The 19,798-nt window shown below is 32.1% G+C and overlaps 1 protein-coding gene and 1 pseudogene across 2 annotated transcripts; one reads left to right on the top strand and one right to left on the bottom strand.

The window, feature by feature from the left end:
- Positions 1-1,038: 1,038 nt before the first annotated feature.
- On the bottom strand, positions 1,039-6,679 carry LOC100811751 (lysosomal Pro-X carboxypeptidase). 2 transcript variants are annotated; one of them, XM_003517823.5, is made up of 9 exons: positions 6,128-6,679; positions 5,690-5,876; positions 5,301-5,434; positions 5,096-5,208; positions 4,043-4,286; positions 2,517-2,669; positions 2,287-2,366; positions 2,120-2,169; positions 1,039-1,374 (listed from the first exon to the last, which is right to left on the bottom strand). In XM_003517823.5, the coding sequence occupies exons 1-9, from the start codon at positions 6,518-6,520 to the stop codon at positions 1,217-1,219; spliced, it is 1,512 nt and encodes a 503-aa protein (XP_003517871.3). In that variant the 5' UTR covers positions 6,521-6,679; the 3' UTR covers positions 1,039-1,216. The 2 variants fall into 2 exon arrangements, with proteins under 2 accessions (XP_003517871.3, XP_006573176.1); XM_006573113.3 differs by lacking the exon at positions 5,690-5,876 and having other exon boundaries at positions 5,096-5,218; positions 6,128-6,660.
- Positions 6,680-10,875: 4,196 nt separating this feature from the next.
- LOC100812290 (protease 2-like) overlaps positions 10,876-19,798 on the top strand; it is a 29,474-nt pseudogene continuing 20,551 nt past the window's right edge.

Here is a 19,798-nt window from a genome sequence, read left to right on the forward strand (position 1 = left end):
CCCCCCCCCCCCCCCCCCCCCACAAGATTTTTTTTTTCATTTGTATGTGTAATGAAAAAAAAATTCTCCCATAAAAAAGTAAGTATTGTCCCATAAGATACTTTTTTAAATGAATGTAAAAAAAAAAAAAAGGAAAAAAAAAGAATAAATTGAAACTAATTTTACTACACTATCATTTTAAATTTTTATAAAATTGACAATAAAAATCAGAATATTTTCAAAATATGAAAAAGCGTCAAAGACAATTTTAATTTGTAGAAGCCTAAATATTTTGGATTCTTTCTCATGATATTATGTATTTTGTAAAAGCTTGTGATATTTTTCCTTTGCTAAAATATTATAAACTATTACATTAATTATGTATTTGGTCTCTAAACTTTTTGAAAATTTCATTTGTAGTCCCTAAACAAATTTTTTAATGCATTTGATCCATATAAATTTCTTTTGTTAATAGTTATAAGTCTTGTTGTCGAGTAACAATGTTAATTGATGTTGTAACAAGTTACGCTTGAAATCCAGTAACTTGTCTCGTCATCAAGTGAATACTAGTTAATGATGTTAAATAAATTTGAGAGTTTGAAAACATAATTTATTGAAATTACCTGTGGTTGTCCCATCAAACTACTGGATGTGATAAGTTCCTGGGATGTTAACATGAATATTACAGCATCAATTAATTATGTTACTTGATAGTAATGACTAAAATCCTCAATAGAAAAAAAAAATACAGGTTCCAAAAATACTAATAAATTTGTTTAAAAACTAAAAGTAAATTTGTAAAAAAAATTAAGAACAAAAATATAATTAATTTTAAACTATTTCTTATTCCCACCGAGAAAAATCTATGAATATCCACCCGTACTTGTTGGATATTTTAATCTAAATTTATATAAATCAAATATTTTTTAATATGTGTGCAAAATAATGACATTTTAATTTGCATTCATAGTCAATGTATAATATTTTATACGATTAATCAATAAAAAAATATGATAAATATGACTTCTAATAACATAATTGTTGTAAAAGACGTTAAACTTATCATTCATATATGTTTGTGATTATTAAATGAGTGTAAAAATTCTTTACACCGTTAAACAATAAAAAAAATAAAATTATGAAGGTTGGGAGTGTTGCAAATTATGGTGGATGCACCAAAGTTTCAGAGCACAGCCTTCGTAATACAATGTTTGTCAACTTGTTTAATTTTCCCCTATCATTTGCTCTGGAATTTTGGCTTGTCTTTGAGTGCATCAAGGTCAGCATAGTACTGTGTGATCCACCTTTTGATGATCTTGACCTCTTTCTTTCGTTGTTCGACCAACCATCCTGGATCGCTTTGATTTGCCCGCAGAAGATCCAGGCAATGAGAACCTAAAAGTTTCGTGTTCATCAGCCATGCTAATAGCAATATGTTATTATTTGAATGTCTTGATAGAAAATGGTGAAAAATAATAGGTTCGCCTTAAATATGATATAAGAATGACTAAACCATTTTGATTATAACTTTATTTTATATTCATAAATTGTTAATGAAAATGCTTCACATTTAGATGAATTTTCCTTTTCCAAACTTCAAAGTATTTGTTCGCATTAAAAGTTCTTTCCGAACTACGACAGGGTTTTAATTAATTATCACATTGAAATTTCTACTAGTTTAAAATAGTTAAGTACGATTTTTTTTTTTTTTTGTACAAGAATAATCCATCAATTCCTTTTCATATATAAAAGTTCTTGAATGTCAATCGCATCATTAGCTAGTTTACCAAGAATGTTTCATTTGCAATTAAACCAACCACACTTGTCTATTGAAAATTATTATTGTGCTAACACTACTAAAATTTTCAGCATTACATTAGGATTTCCCTACAGAAAAAATCCTTAGAAAATTCCTTCGTGATAATCAATACTTGTGATTTTTAAAATCCGATTGTTCATTAAATAAACTCTGTCTTCTAATGTTTTTCATTTTATTTTTAATTATTTCTGTTTTTTTAATTAAATTATGCTCGAAACTGTGCATAGCCGTATCACATTATATATAGACAATAGTGCCTCGAGATTCTAAAATAAATCGACAATTAAAATATATAAAGAAACTACCAAGGAGCTGGCATACCATTAACTGTATGAACGGCAACGATGCTGTCTGATATGTTATCCAGAACCCTGAAATATAGACGATTCATACAAAGCTTATTTTAAAATATTGTCTTAAAACAATTACTCAAAAAATTCTATAATATTATGATACGAGTATTAGCTTTTGTATTTTACGTTGCTTACCCGCCAATACTATATGGGTCCCTTAGCCCATTGGAGAAAATAATGTTGCTACCCAATCTTCGAAGGACCAATTTAATATTCTGCATTAGCCACAATAAATTGAAGTTTCCAAACGTGTCAATACAATTGAAGGCAAATTTCTTGTAAAAGTTACAACACATAGAATACCGTTTGTAGAGCAATGAATACATATGAAATTTACAACGAAGAGAGGACAAAAGAGCACTTACATGGCCTCCATAGTAAGTAGTGACCCAATGAGGGCGAGGTGAGACACCATATTGTTCCTTGCACCCTTCGGCATACCTCGTTAGGTTAAAAGGGATAGGCTCAAACATTGTATCATTTCCAATGCCGATGGGTATTACCATTTCACTACATGTCTGAATGTACATACCGGATTAATAGTATAAGTAACATAAATGATCAAATAATGCAAAATGAGATCAAATTAATTCATGGTTGAAACATAGCTTATAAATGTTTTTTATACATATAAAAGTAATTATCAGCATTAACTATAATTATATTAATTATTTAAATTTTTTATCTGTAAAATAATTAAAAAAATTTAACTTTTTCATAAATGAATTCATCACATCATATTAGCGAATATGATGATGGTGCGACAAAGTAAATTTCTATTAGATACTTATGTAAAAAAAAAAAAAAAAACACACAGTTATGCTGGCAATACATAAAACTCATAATATTAATATCAAAATCAAATTAAATTTTAATTATTCTATTCTGAAAGATAAATACAGTAACTCGTGTTAAGCACACGTTGATCATATATAGCAAATAATTAAGCAACTTTCTAAATATAAAACTCATACTTAATCATATAGAGCTAGTCGGTGCGTGGTAGCTCTAGAGTTAATGAGATATAGTGCTCTTCAATTAAATGACATCCACAAAAGAAAAAGTAAAATCCATTCATACTTTTTTAGTGAGAAGGACTTGAACGAGTGGTTTGGAGTATGCCTTAAGAATTGGTCTTTTTAGCAGATTGCATATGAGTTTTTTAAATTTTTTTTTATTAAACATCTTTCCTATTAATTAAAGGTATAGTTAAGGTATAGGTAATTTCACCACCCTACAAATTCCGGCCACTTTATGAAAGTGAAACTGATTTTTAATCACTAGCTAAGTAACAAGGAGTGAAAATTGATTCAAATTCTTCCATATCATTGTATCTTGATAACTTAACTCTCCATAGTTTTCGCTTTCTAAAACAATCATAGAGCATGGGGTACCCTTTATGATCGACTCAGTGACTAGTCTATAGCATAGAATTATCAATGCGAACCTAATTCATTAATTATCTACCCCACACTTTTATAATGATATTGCCCAAATTACCCTTAAAGCAATATAGTTAATCAATTGCAGCCTTTCATGGGAACAACTCTATATGATATGTTGGCAATTTAGAAATTTTTGTATAGAACTTCTTTATATGAAAATTTTATTAGAATGTCTCATTAGACATAATCAACATTGATAGGAAAAAGAGAGAAGTAAGGTAGTTAGTAGAGGAATAACGTTAACTAACGAAATGCAACCATATTTTATGTATTTTTCTTTTTCTTAAGAGACACATGTATACCATTTAATGTATTTTTGTTGGAATGTCATGTCCATCATAATGAATATGATATCGAATTTAATTGAAAGAATTAATGCTGTTACCAAATTATATCACCAAAGGAAAATGCTAAAACACATTGCAATTGTAAATTAATGCAATTACCTGCCATCTCCATCCCACAGTTGTCTCAGATACATTAGTTGGGCCATTAACTTTGCATGTGCTGTTTCCCCTAAGAGCCACAATACCTGCATATATCTTACTTAGGATATCGCTTCCAAGAGATTCTCCATCAATGCCACCACAAATCATACTAACTGGGTATCTTGGTGGTTGATTATATTGAGCCGCATAAACATACGTCGACCTTAGGTAGTCGATTAATTCATAAGATTGGTTTAATGTACTGCAAAATGTCACACACGTACTGAGTAAATGAAATATTCTAAAGCTTAACACCAACAAAACAAGCAAAGCTAGCAGCATTCTTTTGTACTCTTTTTAATGTACTATTTATTGTAAAGGTAATGTTATTTTAATACCACATTCTCACAATATATTTTACAAGGAAAGAAATATGAAAAGAAAAAAAGAAAATGGTGGGATGAGATGCATGACGACGTGATGAAAAAAGATAAAGAAAAAAAAAGAGTTATGAAAAAGTAGTGTGATTTAATTTCACTTTTAATCTTTTTATTATCATCAAAATTTGATTTTAGTTCATCATTTTTTTTTGCATATTCTGATATTCGGTCTCTATTATTTTAATTGTTTATTTTTTGTCTATTCATTTACTTAATATCTAATATTTAACGAAAGTATTATCATAATATTTTAATGCACTGCCACATTAATACTTTCATACATAATAAACATCAAATTAATAGATAAATCAAAATTACACAATTAAAATAATAAGAGGATCAAATTTATATAAAATATTTGAATTTCGACAATAATAAAAAAATCAAAAGTGTGACTAAATGTAGAAAGAATTTTTTTTTAAGTATAAAATTAGTCTTATGATAAGATGAAATTCACATGGAGTGAGAGTTGCAAGAGTGCGATTGCAACCCACATCATTTAGTGAAGAGTGGTGCAAGTGCAACCGACATCATTATCAAGTTTTAAATAAATTTCATCCCATAATAAAGAATGAGAAGGGTGACTTTCTAGATTGCAAACCAAAGGGAGAGGGCAAATTAGAGTTTGTACTGGCAAGTGTTGAATCTCTGGCTGAGAGTGACTAGACCATTTGGTTGAGAAGCTATTCTGCGGATTTCAGACCAAGACTTTAGTACAGTTTCATAACATGTCTCACTGGCTTCCTGCAAACCACTTCATCATCAAATTAATCACTTTATGTGTTTTATGAAAAATAAATAAATAAAAGGTGAAAGCACCAAATTATGGTAAATACTCGATAATCCCTTGTGACAGTAGAGTAGTAACCATTTTGTGGTGTAATTTTATCAAAGTATAGGATTGGAGCTGATGAGGCCAGGGCACCAATCGCCAGGTGGGGATATTTGAGCCTAAACCATGAAGCAAGCACTGCATAATACAAAGATTTGTTCTCAATAGTAAATTAAGTGAAAACAATGTATGTACTGACAATTACTGTCTTCTAATAACAAATCATCGTACATGGTAAGTTAATTGATTTTTACTATATTTATGTGAAAAGTTATACCAATGATGATCTTTGATTTATTGACAACGACAGTGTATTATGAAAATTAAACTAATTGATCATAACTATGGTAAAAATTGGAACAATACGAATAAAGGCTAATATGAGAAACTAACTTCCACCGTATGATCCTCCAATTACAATCACTGGGGAATTTTTGGCGTGTAATGTCTTCTTTACATGTTTGAGTATTGATGCATAATCTGCCAAGGCTTGAGCTGAGTTGAAATACCCAATAGTGCTTGCATTCTTCAATGCTTCTTCCCTGGATCCAAATGGCACTGATTTCCCATAATACCGGTGCTAATGATAAAAGAAATTAAGAGTCACAATAATCCAATTGTATGTTGTAGATTATCCTTCAGTTTTTTTTTTGAAAGGTAGATTATCATTCATTAGAACCAATAAAAACCAAAAGAAAAAACAAAGAGTTATTATGTATACAAATACAATACCAAGAGAGAGTGGCACGTGCATGAGCTATTGTAAACTCTGCTACTTGTGTTCAATTGTTACGGATAAATTAAAAAAAAAAATCTATACAAATACAATACCTCTATGTATACCAAGAGGGCATTGAAGGAAGCAGCGTTATCAGTTAAAAATCCCACGCCATTAGGGGAGTTATCAATTGGTGATTCAGCACCAAAGTATGCAAATATGGGAGCACTAGAATTGGCACCACCCCAGTACTTGAAATTGATTAGATATCTTTGTTGAAACGTTGTGTAGCTTTCTGGCCTGTAGTTGAAGTGATCCAGAACCTGTTTGAAGTAAAATGTTTTCACTTCCTCTGTATTAATTGCAGGGTGGTTGTGTAGTGTTGTTTCCCATTCAGGAATTGGACTCATCCTTGGAATTGTCAACGAGTGTGTTGCGGTGAGAAGGGTTGAGTGTGTGAGGAAAATCAGAAGAAGCCATTTAAATGACAAGGAGTGGTGTTTCATTGCTACAAGGGAGAAGAAAAAATGGCTTGGTTTGATGTTGGTTTATTTCATTCGAAGATATAAATCAAAACGTTCTTATATATCTATATCTAGCGCGTGATCCTCAAAGCATGCTTTTGGGTTTTATAAATTGTGATCCTCTCAAAGCATGTATGTAGTTTCCAATTTCAATCATAAGTTGCGCACATGTGGGAAGCCTTAAACAAAATTAAGATAAATTCTACTTTTTTCTTATGTAATTTTAGCTTCTCTCTTTTTCTTCTAAATAGCCTTCTTTTTTCTTGTATTTAGTATTTTTTTTATCATGGTATCAAATATCTATCCACTTTATCGGTAATTAATCTTCATCAAAGAACTTGATTAATCATTAGTAAGATTCTTTCATTTTAATTATATTTTTTAATTCATAAGATTCAAACTCAATATCGTATTTAAGGAGATCGAATTTATTATCACTCACATTACTAATTTATTGATGGTTTATTGTATTAATTAAGTTTTTTTTAAAACACCATTATTAGTTAAGTCTTAACTTTTATGTAAGCATAAATATATTTTTTTTATAAGAAAAAAAGTATTAAGGGTACTCTCAAAATAACAGTTTACTAACAACTAATTGATGCAAGTAATGATAGGTCTAAGTTCCTTGTTTTGATATATGGAGCAGTTTTTTTTATTAAAGGCTAACAAATAAGTATTATTAAGACCAGTTCATAGCACAAGGTGGATCTATTGATCAGTTGACAAAAATAAAAATAAAAAGAATTTGAATCTTAACTCTGTATAAATAAATCATGATTGAGAGGGGTATTCCACCTTTGACTGCCTTCGTATTTTTGAAACAGATTAATCTGGATCAACGATCGAACATATTCTTTATAATCACATGCCTATATAAAAAACGGAACAATTTTACAAGGCCAAAATAAAAACGATAAAGAAACACAAGCTATTTACACCAATCAGAATTACAATATTTAATTATGTGTAAAATTTTGTCTATATTTTGTTTTCGTGCTTCTAAGGTTCAAAATTTAATATCTACTTTATTCTTTAACAAATATATTTAAAGCACTCATAAAGAACCATTTTTCTATTAATGAACTTTTCATTCACAAGTTTCGTCCTAATCTTTATTTGCTTTATAATGCTATAAAATAGTTGCTAAAGCTATATCATGTTTTAATTTATTCGGTTTATATCAATCTTACGTAATTGAAAATTTGACTCTCATGTTTAGAATTCATTAATAAACAACACTTAAAGCTCTTGTTGAATCAGATTATATATCAACAACATATTAATATAAAGAAATGTCCAAATTATATATACAATTGAAAAATGCTATGGAACTAAATGAATTAAAGTTAAATACAAAATACTATAATTTTTCATGCTGTTAACAAATTCAATGAATTCAGAATAAACAAAATACATTTTGAAAACTGTTAAAATTAATTATTTATCTCCTATTGATTTAATAGCTTTTTTTTTATACGGAATGAAGAATAAAAGAAAATAAATGCTTATATAAAAATAAAAGAAAACAAAGGAAGAAATTTCCATAGACAAATTCATAAGCGTATATTGCGAACTAGTAGAGTTGATTTATTGGTGAAAAGTTTGGTTAGCTCCCATAAAATCTTAAGCTCTAACCTTGTTGCCGCAATTACGCCAAAAAGAGGCTTGTATTACTCCTTTCTTTGCTATAAAATATCAGCACATAAATTTCCTTTCCAAAGAATGTGTTGGATGGAGACACACAAGCCAATCTTTTATTTTTTAAAGGTAGCTATTTAATTTACGAAAAGGAGGCCAAATAGTTAAAGGGGATTTTGAATTTTTCGAATAATGAATAAATAGTTTAGGAATGTTAACGGATCATATTGAATTGGTTTTACTAAACTTGTTATTCAATTTGATTAAAATTTTGTGGATTTGATCAGGTTTATGTTTTTTTTATTGGAAAACTTAATATAGACCAACCTGATCATAAATGGGTTAGGTCATATTGAGTTAATCATATCTAAAGATTAGAAATTATTTTTTATTTTGTAAAAATTAAAATTTTCAGAATAATAATTTTTTTTAAAATTTTTTTAAGTATATAATGACTAAATACATTCAAAAGAGACTAAATTGTGATAATATTTGACTAATAAAATTAATAGTTTCAATGCTAATACAATGTTTTATATTTTAGATAAAAATAAAATATTGTATTAACATGAAAAAATATAACCAACACTTTATTGGTAAGGTTTGAATGAATTAGGTCAAATTTAACCCAAATTCTAAAAAAAAAAATATAAACCAAACTAATTAGATCAACTCAGGTTTACGGGCTACTTGCTGGGTATCTATATATTCATACCACAATGTGTCCCAACGTCTTATAGCACGAGGTTTTTTAAAGTCATTCATTTAATCATTTGCTCCCTCGAACACAAGGTTCAAGATCATCATAGGATTCAAACACAAACAACACACAAGGAAGAAATTATCACATTTCTAAATAAGATACAGATAAACAAAGACATAATCAAAATACATTATAGAATTATTTATAACATAACTCAACTTACTAAAATCTACGTCACTTCACCACTTTATCATTTAAAATTCATCATAGAAATCACCAAACACATTATACATGAATCACACACTCGAGTCAAGATATAACAAAACTCACCAATTTTATAATAAATAATTCACAAACGTTGTGCAACAATTATACTAAGATTCAAGCTTATATGCAATGTGGTACCATGCCAGTGAAAAATCACACTGGGGCGCTTAGGAGTACATAACAAGACATATCACACAATGAGTATATTAGGTCATTCTCACTAAGTAAAATCATAAGGTGACCAGTCAGGGTCACTCTATTTTGCGAGAAGGCTCCAACCATATGGGATCAACATAGGCTTAACGGAGTACTCAAACTGAGTGTCTTTACCCTGAAGGCCTAAATTCCAAAAAATTTGTTAGAGCCTCACCTTTTGATTCAGGTCCAACCCTTAAAACAACTTTTGCATGCAGCTACTCATGAATTATATAATACCCACGACCTCATACTCGTGTTTCAAACACGTTTAACACATTGTGTTAGAATTTAATACTTTAGGTTCCTAACTTGAAACCTTACACTTTTCCTTTAACACTTTGCACATAAACACTTTTCTCGAGGTCGGATTATTGTATAATTCACAACTCATAATATAAGTATTATCACATCAAGTATTAACCATACATTTATCCACAACCATCTCTCATGTTCACAATTTAACATCTCATAATGTCACAATCCACTATCACATGTTTACGTTTATCTCACAAATTAACACATGTTCAACTTTGTACTTATACTCAATCTCAATAACAATGTTATGATCTCAAAGCAACATGTTATCTCACAATTGATCACATATTCAATTTATCACTTACACACAATTTCAATCATAATTTCATGATTTCAATATAACAATATCACAATTATAATCATACATGAAGAATTACAATACAATAAACATTCCAAATAAATCATAATTCTATCCCCTAAGGATCTCTACACATGTTCATTCTAACCTCAATTATGATAAACTCATATCTTACCTATAAGCGGGTTCACGTGTGTAGCCCGACAGGAATAACAACATCTCTAGTGGTTCCCTGAGATTTTTTAAGCTTTTCCTTTGGTTTCTCTATTAGGGTTTTCAAGCGTTAAAGAGAAGAAAGGATTGAAGACTTCATTCCATTGTCCACGTGCGAGGAAAATTTCTCTCACCACAAACATTATTTAATAGATCCCAACGGTGGGGATTTGCGAAAATGCAATCCGAACATGGTGTCATAATTTTACGACGATCCAACGATTAACGATTCCGGGATCATAAGTTTACTGGGATAAGTTTGGGTGTATGCAGAAAAAACAAAGAGTTACGTGTGAGGGGCATTCCACTCACCACAGATATTATTTCGTAAATCCCAACGGTGGATATGTGCGAAAATGAGTTCTAAACCCGGTGTTCAAATTTCATGATGATCCAACGGTTAAAGAGTTCAAGATCATTGTTTTACCAAGATAAGTTTAAATATATGCAAGAAAAAAGAAAATTTTGAGAGAGAAAGAAAGGAAAATAAAATTGATATTCTAAAATGACCTTTGAACCTATTATTTACTTTATTTATTTTATCATCTTATAAAAAAACTCTATTTTACTACTTATCAAATAAGTAAATAAAATATTTTTTTTCTAAGAACATGCATTTATTTAATTACAATTTTTTTTAGAATTTTACTTATTTATTTTACGAATGTAGTGTTACAAATCCAAAGTCACTCATCTTTGTTACCATTCAAGGTGGATATGAAATTGTTTGAGTATGCAACGATTCGTGTGGTTTAAACCAAAATCACTCATTGTTACTCAAAAGTATTTTGTCTTGACATCTAATGAATTCCCCAAAGTGATGACTACTACATACATACAAATAAATAACTTATTCGAATTTGAGAAACTTTTTTCCCATGGCATTATTCCGCGCACTTGCTCACTCCAAAAACAGCACACTGTCACTCACCAGGTCATGCCATACCGTCATCACATTCACCCCCTCTTCCGTGTGCCGGCGGCGGAGCAACTCTCCGGCACCGCCGCAATCTCCGCCGTCACCAAAGAAGGTGCCGTTCACAGTTTCGGTTCACGGGAAGACTTGGCAGGACCCCTATCACTGGATGTCCAACACCGACGACCCGAATCTGTTGGACCATCTCAACCGCGAAAACGGCTACGCCGATGCGTTCATGGCCGACACCGTCAAACTCCGTTCCGTTCTGTCGTCAGAGATGAAAGCGCGATTGCCACCCTCCGTTTCCACTCCCCCTGAGCGTTGGGGACCCTGGTTGGTTTCACCTTTCTCCTTTTTTCTTTTTGGTTTTAATAAATTCTCCGTGTACCTTGTAAAAATAAAGAGTAATGCACCACCATGTTAATGTCTAAAATTACCAAGATAGGTTAGTTTAGTCTGTGAAATTATAATGATGTCATTTTAGTCCAAAAAGTTTCTAGAAAATTCTGATTTATTTAGTTCCTAAATATGTAAAAAGTGTCATTTAAGTGATCAATTTGACATTAAGTTGTATGATATTCCCTCATGACTCATTATATAAGCAAAAATAACTAAAATTACTTAAGTCATTTAATTTTACTAATTTCAAGTAAAAAATAAGATTATTTTTAAAATATCCTTCATTGGAACTTGTTATCATTAACAAAATAGAGTCATTGAAAGTAAAGTTGCAATTAAATGTAGGATGATTTAGGAATGTTATTATTATATAAAGGGTGAAATTAATTAGATTTACTTTTATATTTGAATCAAAGGTGCAAAGTAACTTTTTTGTTTATATATGAGTCAGAGGAAGTAGGACATAATTGTCCTACTGTTTCCACAAGACTAACTAAAAACTTTTGTTCTTTCAAGGACTAAGTTGTCATTGCCTTACGCTTTTGGAGACGGAAGTAGTGATTTACCCATATACTTATTGAATAATAATTTATGCACTTACGTTTAAAAATTGAAATGTCATCTAATCACAAAGTTGTCTTTTGCTGCCCAGTCTTTTGATTATTCTTGGTGGAATTATCCTCTTGATCTTATTTCTAGGGAGCTTCTTAGGTACAGACAGGACCTTCCCTTTTACAAATTCACATAGTTGTTTCCTTGGGTTTGGTTTTTTCCCCCAAGTGTTTTGTTCCTTTTTGAGCATCAATATATTCAGGTGGAGTGGCCTTTTTGATCGCCTTTGGTGGGGTGCCAACGTAGTTGGGATGCCCACCTTAGTCGTCTTGGCTTCACTCCCCAATCTTTATAAAAAAAGATCACAAATTGTGATATAGTATAGTAAGTTGGTTGGCTTTTAGACTAATTAGCTTGGCTTAATAGTCATATCTATCATGATTTCTGAATGATTGAGGGTATAAAAGTTTTGAGAAATGCTTGACCCTCTTTTGAACCCACATGGTTGAAATTTATTAGAAATCATAAAATTTTGTAGGTCCCACATTTTATTTTGTAGATTTCAATAACTTTTAACTAATATGAGGGAATGTGTTAATAAGAGTGAGTTATAGAGTGTGTGATTAACACTCTTCAAAAGTTTTTACACTCACAGAGAAATTAAAGTCTAGATTTTTTTTTATATATAATTTTAGACTAAATATGGTACTGCTGTTCATAATTTTAGAGACCAAATTAATGAATTATCTGAAAATAAAAAATTAAGCAGATTAGTGATGGCGAGTCAGAAGATATTTCTGGAAGAAATTTAGCTTATGATTGGTTTTATTTACTAAGTTGCTTTGGATATAAGACCATTCATATCTCGATTTTGTTAGTGTCAGATTATTAAATGGTATAACACTGCTGTTTGTTAGGAATAAAAGTCTTGCATGTGAGAGGTGAGAAGAACTAATTTTGACCATATAACCATACATGGACAAGTGGAATTGATTTTACTTGAATCTAATCTTGACTATTGCATATTGATGTATGCTCTCATTCATCATTGTCGAGATTGGTTTCTTTCACCTCATTATGGATGCACATATATTGCTTGAGGTGCAAAGAATTGGGTTCCACGTGCTGATATTTTTGTGTATTATGGCAATTGCTGAATAGATAATGTAGAACTAATATAAATGCAACTATACTATAGAATTGTTGTTGATGGAGTGAGAAGTTGAGAAACTAACTATTGCAATGCACCATTTCTCTACACATAGGCTCTTTTTGAGTATAGTCGATTACATTTTTCTCCTTCTCTTGATCAGGCTGTATTACCAGTATATTCCAGAGGGAAAGGAGTATCCTGTGCTGTGTAGGAGTCTGGAAACAGAGACTGGTTGGCTGAAGAATGCTGTTCTTCGCTATGGAATGACAAGATCAAAAAGGGAGGAGATTTTACTTGACTGGAATGAACTCGCAGAGAAATATGGTATGTTTATTCTAGCTTCACCATTTTCGTTTTGAATTTCCATTCGCTTTCAAAATTGGTAAGAGTGGAAGCTCTGGAGTCTGAACTTCTGATTTTTCAATTGTTAATGGGAGCTGATATCAATAGAATCATGCATATCTGACAGAAACATGACGTCTTTACTCAATTTCTAATGGAAATAGTTAAATACCAGTTTACTGCATCTAGTGTTGTTGATAAAATGTATTGTAATTAATTGAAACAGAATGCAAACATGACATGTTTAGTTATTAATCTTGTTTCTCTTAGGTTTTAAAGGTTCGCAATTTGAGCCTTTGACCAGCCTTCATGGGATAGTTTGTTCTCAAATTGTTTAAATGTTAAATTCTTCTTTAAGTTCATTTTTTTCTCTCCTATTGGTGATTGCTGACAATGTAGTCAACATTACAGGGTATGTCAACGTTGGATCATGCAGAGTTTCACCTGACAACAACTACCTTGCATACACACTTGATATTTCCGGTGGTGAACGATTCACTCTCCAGATAAAAGACCTCAGAAGTGGATTAATAGATCCACAATTGGAAGTTGATGGTGCTGTTAGCTTGGCATGGGCTCAAGACGCAAGTTATCTATTCTATACTCTCTCAGATGAAAATCAACGACCTTAAAGGCAAAATCTTATGATTGGATTTTCTTTTTGTCACTTTTTCGAGGCTGGGAAAAGGAATGAGTTTTAGCATAAGATGCCATCCTAACTGTCATATGATATTATGACAGGGTTCTCTGCAGAAGACTTGGATATGATCATGAGGATGATCTCCCATTATTTACTGAAAACAATTCCAGTTTTTGTGTGGACATAACAAGCACAAAAGACGGAAAATTCATAACTGTGAATTCAAACTCAAGAACTTCATCCGAGGAAGGAATTTATTGGTCTTATTATATGAATACATTATGAAATTATTATTTTCTAGTGATATGTTGATCTTGATGCTTATCACAGGTTTATGTTATAGATTCGGTCAATCCATCAAATGGTTTACAAAAAATATGTAATCGTACTTCTGGTGTACAGTACTTTGTGGAACATCACTCTGGTTTATTTTATATTCTTACCAATGCTCCTATTCCTGATGCTGAATGGTCTGGTCAAGGTTATTACCTGGTTAGATGCCGAGTTGAAGATGTAGAGTCAGCTAAGTTTCAGGTTTTGTGATCAGTTTCATACATCTTGATTTTGAGTTCTCTATTATCTGTGCGTGTGTGAATACTATTGTGTCTCTAACTTCTCTGTTGTGCTTATGTTTCAACTTCAGAGTATCATCCTTCCTGATAAAGATACGAGCCTATGTGATAAGGACATTTTTAATGGATATCTGGTTCTTTTCTTCACTAAGAAAGGTCTTCCTCTGCCATGCTCATTGAACTTACCTATGCAAATTGATTTCAAGGTAAATGAATTGCAATTTTATCAACATTTTATGCCACCTCACCCTTACTATACACTCTCCAAACCTTGGGCCTCCCTTCTAAGTCCAAACCCTCATCCCTGGTCCTATCGATACTCAATAGTGGACTCAGTGCCTCTTATTTTCCCATTTCCTAAAGGACCATAACATTATGTGAATATGAATGTTCTTGTTGGGTGGGATCTTTTTACAGAGATTGTGCACGATTCAGACATTTCCTGCAGCTGGTAGTTTGCAATTGACCCCTAGAATATATATATATAAAGCTTCATTCATAACTAAACTATTTTATTCCAAATTTTCAATTTAAAACCTGCATGCAGTAACATATGTTTGACCTTGAATTTCTTTGTAGCATCAAGTATATATTCAAGACCTGAAACCATGGTACTTTCCTCTGCCATCAAATACATGCAGTGTCAGTCCTGGTTCAAATCTCGATTTCCTCAACATGGTTTACCGTGTGGTGCTTTCATCACCTGTGGTATGGCTACTAATAATTAGGAATGCAATTCACATTTGTAGATTCAGTGATGATTTTCTTAATTCATCTGATCATTAAATATGAATGTTCTTGTAAGGATTTTATAGGTAATAGTCTACTAATATTGAACTTTGTGGGTGTTTTGAGGGTGGCACTGAATACGTGTCAGAATTCACATTCTTGATTATTCTTAAAATTAATCTATATATGTATTTTATTGGTTTTTGTTTTAGGAGAAAGAAAATGTAGAAAAAGAAAGTAATAGAAAAGGTAACGTAAGAGTGTATTTTGGAACTGTAGGAGCTTTTTTAATTTTATTGAATCTGACTTCTATTTAAAAACACTAAAATAACTGAGTAAAAATCATGCTCCATGATTTTAGGAGCTGCTATTGATAATGGGCAAAACAAAATCAGAAACTAACTTATCCATAACAGCAAAATAACAAATATGACTTATTCAAACTAAAACTACTTTGGCAGCGACTCAAAGGCACGATCTCAACACTCCTCCTTGCCTCGGAGACTGCAAACTCCTATCTTCTTGTGACATTATGTTCAATTTTTGCAGCTTTCTCTCTCAATTGTATCTTCTTGTTTGTATGCTCCTGCACAATACCTACTTTCTCTAAAGTAGATTTTTCTTGTCCCGTTGCAGCTGCCAACCTTGCTTCAGCAGCACCATTCCAAGATGTGAGAGCTGCTATTTCAGAACTAGCTTGATCTTCAACAACTTTTTGCTTCTTGTGCCATAATTCAGTGTTATTCTCTTTTACTGGAAAAGCAATTTCCAATGGATTTAAAATAAAGCTTTTTCCTTTCATTTTTACTTTGAGAATATCTTTGTCACCAACGTCTTTAATCAAGAAGATTTTGTTCTCGAACAACACTTTATAACCTTTTTCAACTAGTTGTCCAACACTCAACAAATTATGATCAATTTCAAGAACATACAACACATCAAAAATTAACTTTGTATCTCTGTTGGTTGATATTGCTACAGTTCCTTTTTCATTCACAGTGATGTACTTGCCATCTCCAACATGAATCTTCAATGTGCATGAATTTCTTAGTTCCTTGAGTAGATCCTTGTTTGTTAATAAGCCAATTTTGACTTGATTCAATGCTAAAGAAACATGTAGCAAAAAACAGGTACTCCTCCTCCTCTTGATGAGCAGCCCTTGCAACTTCACCATCTGGTTTATTCTTGTTTCTGCAAATAATTGCTTCATGCCCCATTTGATTACACTCACTGCACTTAGCATCAGGTCTTCTTCAACATCTAAATGGAGGATAACCTTTCTTTCTGCAGTGTTGGCAAGACGAATAAAATTTCTTTCAATTTCCTTTTGCATTGGTTGATTTTGAACTTGATCCTGATCCATCAAAGTTCTTGTATTTGGTCACATTTTGCTGCTTCGCTACTAAGCTCTTCGACCGTTGATTCCTCCCTCATCAATCTTCTTTGTTCCTAGGCCTGCAAGGCTTGGATCACCTCCGCCAAAGAGATCTTGGACAAATTTGTATTCTCCAAAGTGATTATTGATGCTTCATATCTCTCAGGCACTGTAACCAGAATTTTTTCAACAATTATGAAATCTGCAAATGTAGTGCCTAACCTTGTTGGCGATGCTAAGCAATCTATTCGAGTAACCTTTAATTGGCTAAGAATCTTTCATTTTTTGCAGCTCAAATTCACTCATCAAGTTTAACACTTGCATGTCTCGAATCCTCTCGTCCCCTTCATATTCTTCCTTCAAATAGTCCCAAATTTCTTTGGGTGTCTTGAGAGTCATGATTCTGGTGAGGTTCATTTGTGAAACACTAGCAAACAAACATGACCTTGCATTTGCCTTCTTCGTTTTTCTTTCCTTGTGATTTTTAATTTGGGCTATGGTGGGATCATGGTTATCAAACTCTCGAGTTAACTCGCTAATTCTTACGAGTTTACAAGTCCACTTGTCCTCTGGGAGTTGACTCTTGGGTTAACTCTTTTTTCAGTAGACTCTGGGTAAACTCTATAAACTCTAAGTAAACTTGGTAGACTCTCGAGTTTACCGCCGAGTCAACGAGTTAGCAAGTTAAAAAAATTAGACCAAAATGTAAGTCACTTTTTATTGTTTTCTGTGTTTAGCATTCAACATACCTTCATTTAGCGTGTTATTCTCAAATATAAAATTCTTACCTCTAATAATATCAAACTCTTGTTCTCTAATAACATCAAACCCTCAATGAGAATGATCTACCACTACTATAACCTTTACAAGTTATTGTTTAGTAGTCATGTATTATTACTAGACTTGATTATTTAAATATTCTGAACTTTATGATTTACTATTTTGCTTTATTATATGGTTGAAATGTTTAATTAGTATGTTATTTATAGATATTTTGTTATTATTTTTATATGAAGTAGACTCTTACGAGTCTATGAGTTGAGTTTACGAGTCGAGTCTATGAAACTCTTACGAGTTTTTGTAAACTCTCGAATTTGATAACCTTGGGTGGGATTTTCAGACAGCGGATGAACAATACAATCCTCTTTCAAAGCTTCCCATAAATCCAGTCCCTCTAGATAAAATTCCATTCTTACTGCCTATAGGTCATAACCTCCCCAACAAAGATTGGAAGAGTGACTTGGGAGAAACTTGATTCACATTCCATTCTACAGGTCTCGTAAGACAAAGGTAAGAAAAAGGGCTCTGATACCAGTTCTTGGTTTTTCTTGTAGGAGAAAGAAAACATAGACAAAGAAAGTAGTAGAAAAGACAATGTAAGAGTGTATTTTGGGAGCTTTTTTAATTTTATTGAATCTGACTTCTATTTAAGAATACCAAAATAACTTAACCTTGTGTTCGGATGAAATATTTGAAAATTTTTAGGAAATTCAAATATACATTTTAATTGTCTTGATTTAAATTTCTTTTATTTTACAAATATTTTATTTGAATGAAGCAATTCAATTTATTATATTTTTTTTGGATGAATCAATTTAATTTATTGTATTTTAATTTTCTTATTTAGATAAAGTAATTCAATTTCAATGAAATTCAAAATTTTCATTTTTAAATATTTATTTAAAAATTAAAATTTTAATATTAAATAAAAATAAATATTAATCACTTTTTAAATATTTAAATATTCAAAATAATTTTAATGCTAGACAATATTTAATAATAAAAAAGTAAGTTGTTTTGGCTTACTTGTTGGTCAGCAATCATTACGGAGGTAGCAGAAAAAGTTAAAATACAAGAAAATTTTTAATTTCCATCCTTTGTTTCACGATGCTCCCTTTCTTCCTAACCTTCATCCTCACAATCTCCACCTTCCCCGTCCAATCCTGCATCCTCCACATCGAGGCTGTCGCGCCCATCACCGTCATGCGCCTCGAGGCGCGACACGCCTGATACGAGTCCCGTGACACCGCCGTCTCGCTCCTCTGCACGTGTGCCCTCTTCGCCCTCTCCCTTGTTGCCGTCGTCTCCGCCATCCACGCCACCATGTAATGGAGGAAATTAATGAAGGCAAGAATGGAAGGAATTTAGTAGCAGTGGAAAACAAATGCAAGAGATAGTTAGGAATTATCCTCCATTAAAATAAGAAACCACGGTTTACAGCCACCAAAAGAAAAAAACAGTAACCGCACCAAAAGAGAACATAATGCTAAAAAGAAGGAAGATCCAGAGAGAGAATGGGATCACACGATAATTCTTTCCCCCCACTCTGCTATAACTGCCTAATATAAATACTACTCCTTATACCAATAGAAATCCTTCAATTTGGAATTTGGTATTTTGGGTCGGGCCCCTCTCCTTAATTCCCTTTCTTCTTCCATCACGTGCTCTTCACCCTCTTCCTTGTCCAATGTCCTTTCTGCCCTTCCTTTCATTGTTACAATGCCTCCCCCTTTAAAATGAACCTTGTCCTCAAGGTTAAGATCACGAAAAGCTTGCTGTAGAGCTGCATTATCCTCCCAAGTTGCTTGATTCTCTTCAAATCCTTGCCATTGCACCAACTTCTGCTGCACCTGTTGTTGTCCTTTAATTATCACTCTTTCTTTCAAAAACCTTGCTGGTTGGATGACTGAATCTACCTCATCATTTTTAATTGGCAACGGAATATACGGCTGAGGATGGTCTCCTTTACATGGCTTAAGTTGAGAAGCATGAAACACTGGGTGTATCTTGGTTGTAGGAGGAAGTAAGAGTTTGTACGCAACTAGCCCATTTCAATAACTGGAAAAGGACCAAAATACCTCAGGCTGAGCTTTTGATTCTTCCTTAAAGCAACTGAGTGTTGTCTGTAAGGCTGTAACTTTACCAAAACTAAATCACCCACGTT

Source organism: Glycine max, chromosome 1, assembly GCF_000004515.6.
Source record: "Glycine max cultivar Williams 82 chromosome 1, Glycine_max_v4.0, whole genome shotgun sequence".
Taxonomy (NCBI): Eukaryota; Viridiplantae; Streptophyta; class Magnoliopsida; order Fabales; family Fabaceae; genus Glycine; species Glycine max.